Genomic DNA, 6,535 nt, shown 5'->3' on the forward strand with positions numbered 1-6,535 from the left:
TTGCTGTAGAATGAGTTCTGTTCCACTCAGAGACAAAATTCCAACGCCTATAGAAACTAGAGACTGTTTTCTATCCAATAATAGTAATAATATGCATATTGTACGATAAAGAATTTAGTAGGAAGCCGTTTAATCTGTAATGCAATTATGCTAATTAGAAAACAGCACCCCCTGTAGTCGCAAGAAGTTAAAGGTTGAGACCGAGTCTGCGTCTCTCACATGGATAGGCAGACTGTTCCATAAAAATGGAGATCTATAGGAGAAAGCCCTGCCTCCCGCTTTTTGCTTAGAAATTCTAGGGACAATTAAGAGGCCTGCGTCTTGTGACCGTAGCGTACGTATTGGTATGTACGGCAGGACCAACTTGGAAAGATAGGTAGGAGCAAGCCCATGTAACGCTTTATAGGTTAACAGTAAAACCTTGTTATCAGCCCTTGCTTTAACAGGAAGCCAGTGTAGGGAAGCTAGCACTGGAGTAATATGATCACATTTCTTGGTTCTAGTCAGGATTCTAGCAGCCGTATTTAGCACTAACTGAAGTTTATTTAGTGCTTTATCCGGGTAGCCGGAAAGTAGAGCATTGCAGTAGTCTAAACTAGAAGTAACAAATGCATGGATTAATTTTTCTGCATCATTTTTGGACAGAAAAGTTCTGATTTTTGCAATGTTACGTAGATGGAAAAAAGCTGTCCTTGAAACAGTCTTGATATGTTCGTCAAAAGAGAGATCAGGGTCAAGAGTAACGCCGAGGTCCTTCACAGTTTTGTTTGAGACGACTTTACAACCATCAAGATGAATTGTCAGATTTAACAGAAGATCTCTTTGTTTCTTGGGACCTAGAACAAGCATCTCTGTTTTGTCCGAGTTTAAAAGTAGAAAGTTTTCAGCCATCCACTTCCTTATGTCTGAAACACAGGCTTCTAGCGAGGGCAATTTTGGGGCTTCACCATGTTTCATTGAAATGTACAGCTGTGTGTCATCCGCATAGCAGTGAAAGTTAACATTATGTTTTCGAATAACATCCCCAAGAGGTAAAATATATAGTGAAAACAATAGTGGTCCTAAAACGGAACCTTGAGGAACACCGAAATGCACAGTTGATTTGTCAGAGGACAAACCATTCACAGAGACAAACTGATATCTTTCCGACAGGTAAGATCTAAACCAGGCCAGAACTGGTCCGTGTAGACCAATTTGGGTTTCCAGTCTCTCCAAAAGAATGTGGTGATCGATGGTGTCAAAGGCAGCATTAAAGTCTAGTAGCACGAGGACAGATGCAGAGCCTCGGTCTGACGCCATTAAAAGGTCATTTACCACCTTCACAAGTGCAGTCTCAGTGCTATGATGGGGTCTAAAACCAGACTGAAGCATTTCGTATACATTGTTTGTCTTCAGAAAGGCAGTGAGTTGCTGCGCAACAGCTTTTTCAATTTTTTTTGAGAGGAATGGAAGATTCGATATAGGCCGATAGTTTTTTATATTTTCCGGGTCAAGGTTTGGCTTTTTCAAGAGAGGCTTTATCACTGCCACTTTTAGTGAGTTTGGTACACATCCGGTGGATAGAGAGCTGTTTATTATGTTCAACATAGGAGGGCCAAGCACAGGAAGCAGCTCTTTCAGCAGTTTAGTAGGAATAGGATCCAGTATGCAGCTTAAAGGTTTAGAGGCCATGATCATTTTCATCATTGTGCCAAGAGATATAGTACTAAAACACTTAAGTGTCTCTCCCGATCCCAGGCCCTCGCAGAGCTGTGCAGATCCAGGACAGCTAAGCCCTGGAGGAATACGCAGATTCAAAGAGGAGTCCGTCATTTGCTTTCTAATGGTCATGATCTTTTCCTCAAAGAAGTTCATGAATTTATTACTGCTGAAGTGAAAGCCATCCTCTCTTGGGGAATGCTGCTTTTTAGTTAGCTTTGCAACAGTATCAAAAATAAATTTTGGATTGTTCTTATTTTCCTCGATTAAGTTGGAAAAGTAGGATGATCGAGCAGCAGTGAGGGCTCTTCGGTACTGCACGGTACTGTCCAAGCTAGTCGGAAGACTTCCAGTTTGGTGTGGCGCCATTTCCGTTCCAATTTCCTGGAAGCTTGCTTCAAAGTTCGGGTATTTTCTGTATACCAGGGAGCTAGTTTCTTATGACAAATGTTTTTCGTTTTTAGGGGTGCAACTGCATCTAGGATATTGCGCAAGGTTAAATTGAGTTCCTCAGTAAAGTGGTTAACTGATTTTTGTCCTCTGACGTCCTTGGGTAGGCAGAAGGAGTCTGGAAGGGCATCAAGGAATTTTTGTGTTGTCTGAGAATTTATAGCACGACTTTTGATGCTCCTTGGTTGGCATCTGAGCAGATTATTTGTTGCGATTGCAAACGTAATAAAATGGTGGTCCGATAGCGAGAGCCCGCTCGGGGATCGCCTCCCCGCCTGATGAGGTGGTGAGGACAGGAGGAGGCTGATGAAGTGGTGGGGACAAAAGCAGGCTGATGAAGTGGTGAGGACAGGAGGAGGCTGATGAAAAGTTGGGGACAGGAGGAGGCTGATGAAGTGGTGAGGACAGGAGGAGGCTGATGAAGTGGTGGGGACAGGAGGAGGCTGATGAAGTGGTGAGGACAGGAGGAGGCTGATGAAGTGGTGAGGACAGGAGGAGGCTGATGAAGTGGTGAGGACAGGAGGAGGCTGATGAAGTGGTGGGGACACGAGGAGGCTGATGAAGTGGTGAGGACAGGAGGAGGCTGATGAAGTGGTGAGGACAGGAGGAGGCTGATGAAGTGGTGAGGACAGGAGGAGGCTGATGATGTGGTGAGGACAGGAGGAGGCTGATGATGTGGTGAGGACAGGAGGAGGCTGATGAAGTGGTGAGGACAGCTGCAGTTGTAGGATCTTAATTTGATCACTCTTTTGTTTTTGAGAAATGCAAAGTTGTAGTCTATTCAAGGTTTAAATAGGCTTTTAAAGTTTGTAATTTTAACTTTAACTTTAAAATATCAAACTTGATTTGCCCTAACGAAAAATGGATAACAAAATTCCATTATATATATTGTAATACACATAATAATTCACATTTCCTGTTGCTGCAGGATGATTTTCCTGCTGTAGCAAAGTGGCTCAAATTAAGATCCTACATCTGTAGTCTATTACTGAGTCTGCATGGCTGGTCCTTACACCGAGACTGCAGCCTCCCACTCACTCACTAGTCTTGGAGAAGCTGCTCTGCTTTCTATGAAAAGGTGCAGGCAGGGAACAGTCAGTTTTAGACAACTCTAAATATCTCCACATAATAACTCAGTACAGTTCTACCACAGCGCTGTAACAGTTACTTCAGTGTTTCAGCTGTAGGTTGTCTGTCTGTCTCTCTCGCGCCAGGTAGCCTAGTGGTTAGAGCGTTGGGCCAGTAACCGAAAGGTTGGTAGATCGAATCCCTGACCTGACAAGGTAAAAATCTGTCGTTCTGCAGTTAACCCACTGTTCCTAGGCCGTCATTGTAAATAAGAATTTGTTCTTAACTGACTTGCCTAGTTTAATAAAAAATAAAAAAATCTCCCTTTCTCTTTTCCCTCTCCCTTTTGTTACATAAATGTTCTCTCTCGCGCTCTCTTCTGGTTCCTCGCTTACTGTCGCTCTCTCTTCCTCCCCCTGTGTGACTCTAGAGTTACTATAGAGTCACTAAGGTTCTGTGTATGAGAGGCTGTCGCTGACCCAGTCTAATGTGGATTTGGTAGAGAGATGTCACTACCTACTGTAGTGCTGAGCTGAGCCTGCTCCTGGTAAATGTAGTGAATTACCACTGTCGTTATGTGCTTGACCCTCATTGATTGCTCCACTTTTAATTCCAGTGCCACGTCCAAATAAAAAGCTCCATGGCAGATTGTAATAATTTATTCTGCTCAGCTCTCAGTGTCAGATGGAGGGCTGAGAGGAAGTATAGAGGTCATTAAAGCACTGGCAAATACATCTGGTGTGTGTGTGTGTGTGTGTGTGTGTGTGTGTGTGTGTGTGTGTGTGTGTGTGTGTGTGTGTGTGTGTGTGTGTGTGTGTGTGTGTGTGTGTGTGTGTGTGTGTGTGTGTGTGTGTGTGTGTGTGTGTGTGTGTGTGTGTGTGTGTGTGTGTGTGTTTAAGGCTGGCCCTCAGATTGCAGGCTTCTCCTCAGGGTGTGTATATAAACTCTCTCTCTCCTCAGGTAGGATCCTTTGGGTGTGTATATAAACTCTCTCTCTCCTCAGGTAGGATCCTTTGGGTGTGTATATAAACTCTCTCTCTCCTCAGGTAGGATCCTTTGGGTGTGTATATAAACTCTCTCTCTCTTCAGGTAGGATCCTTTGGGTGTGTATATAAACTCTCTCTCTCCTCAGGTGGGAACCCTTGGGTGTGTATATAAACTCTCTCTCCTCAGGTAGGAACCCTTGGGTGTGTATATAAACTCTCTCTCCTCAGGTGGGAACCCTTGGGTGTGTATATAAACTCTCTCTCCTCAGGTGGGAACCCTTGGGTGTGTATATAAACTCTCTCTCTCCTCAGGTGGGAACCCTTGGGTGTGTATATAAACTCTCTCTCCTCAGGTGGGAACCCTTGGGTGTGTATATAAACTCTCTCTCCTCAGGTGGGAACCCTTGGGTGTGTATATAAACTCTCTCTCCTCAGGTGGGAACCCTTGGGTGTGTATATAAACTCTCTCTCTCCTCAGGTGGGAACCCTTGGGTGTGTATATAAACTCTCTCTCCTCAGGTGGGAACCCTTGGGTGTGTATATAAACTCTCTCTCCTCAGGTGGGAACCCTTGGGTGTGTATATAAACTCTCTCTCCTCAGGTGGGAACCCTTGGGTGTGTATATAAACTCTCTCTCTCCTCAGGTAGGAACCCTTGGGTGTGTATATAAACTCTCTCTCTCCTCAGGTGGGAACCCTCGAGGGGAGTTTGCCCTGGGGCAGGTGCAAGGTGAGTGGAAGATGTATGTGAAGCGCCCGCTGGACCGTGAGGAACAGGACCTGTACCTTCTCAACGTTACCGCTAGCGACGGCCTGTTCGTCACCAGGGCAACCGTGGAGGTGTCTGTGACTGACACCAATGACAACAGCCCTGTCTGCGACGAGGTCAGTCACATTTTATTTACAGACTTTTCCTTCTGTACACTATTGCATTTGATATGTTTATGTTTATTGGTCATTATTCTAATATGTTTTCTGAATGCTATAGTTTCCTACAACATAGTAAAATATTGGTAATGATTATCATAGGTGTTCATTGTTTATTGTAAGCTATCCCATAACTGTCACAGAAATGTGACTTTAAAGTTGAATTCCACTTGTCTTATATATGGTTGTGTTTTATGTTCAAGCCTCAGTCATAACTCATATTTAATCCTTCTGTTTGCTGCAGTTGGTTCTGTTTTCAGATTTTGCACGGTCTGTTACTTTACTGTAAACAAGCACTATATAATTTAGAGTGTATTTGCGATGTGTTCCTGTGTGAGGTCTGGTGGTACGTAGCAGTGGTTGTGTCTGTGTGTTCCTGTGTGAGGTCTGGTGATACATAGCTGTGGTTGTGTCTGTGTGTTCCTGTGTGAGGTCTGGTGATACATAGCTGTGGTGGTGTCTGTGTGTTCCTGTGTGAGGTCTGCTGATACATAGCTGTGGTTGTGTGTCTGTTTGAGCAGTGTGTTTGCTGTATATGTTAAGGAACTGTGTTGATTTCTAATGCCGTTTGACAGACAATGTTTGTTGCTGCTTTTTAGTTACTGCTGTTAGTTTTCTCTGTCTGTCTAGAGAGTTGTTGTTCACAATTAGGAGAGCTGTGGCGTGTTTGATGCTGGTTGATATGTATGCTGTTGTTGTTTTGGAGGAGCTGTTTCTTCGGAGTAGAGTTGCAAAGGGGCGGAAACTTTCCGGTAAATTTCCACACTTTTTCCCGAAATCTTTCATGAGAAGTTAAGCCTGGGAATATTGGGAATTTTGCTTAAATTCATCAAAAAAGTTAGCTTATAACAGCGAACCTTTTTTGTGGGATACACAAAAGGCAATTCTAGGTCTTGTGGCATATTTTGGTTAAACTATCCCCAATTCAATGGAATTGCAACCCTCTGCATGCACAGTGAATTTTTCCATCACATGTACAGCTGATTCTCAAGATCTTGCACACTAATGAGATGCTATTGAGCCCACACTACTACACTGTCTGAGCCAAGGACTACATGCTTTCTGGTAAGTTTTGATTACAATACTGGGTGGGGTGAATATTTTATAAGACATACATTATTTTTTGTTAACTAGTAAATAGTAGCCTACAGCAAAGTGTGTTTCAATCATTTCTAACTTGTTAACAATTTCTGCTAGTTAGTGTTTGCTACCATGTGGGTTTTAGCTTGAGCCTGCTAACTGAGGAGTGTTAATTCACCTGTTTCCATACATGTTTCATTTTAAAACATTTATCTTACAAAGGAGTTGTTTAATCTAACTGCTTAACTATTTATCTGTACATGGAATTGTATTTGTTTTTTTTTACTCATATTTTTCTAATCTTTACAGGAAAATGCCACGGGAACT

The 6,535-nt window shown here is 43.2% G+C and overlaps 1 protein-coding gene across 5 annotated transcripts in view; it reads left to right on the forward strand.

The window, feature by feature from the left end:
- Positions 1-6,535, forward strand: part of LOC129822365 (protocadherin Fat 3-like) — a 381,150-nt gene that overhangs the window by 331,068 nt on the left and 43,547 nt on the right. For all 5 annotated transcript variants that reach the window (XM_055880588.1, XM_055880589.1, XM_055880592.1 and 2 more), the window contains one exon: positions 4,890-5,086. In XM_055880588.1, coding sequence (XP_055736563.1) covers positions 4,890-5,086 — 197 coding nt within the window. The remainder of the gene's footprint in view (positions 1-4,889; positions 5,087-6,535) is intronic.

The sequence above is a fragment of the Salvelinus fontinalis genome, chromosome 24 (assembly GCF_029448725.1).
Source record: "Salvelinus fontinalis isolate EN_2023a chromosome 24, ASM2944872v1, whole genome shotgun sequence".
NCBI lineage: Eukaryota > Metazoa > Chordata > Actinopteri > Salmoniformes > Salmonidae > Salvelinus > Salvelinus fontinalis.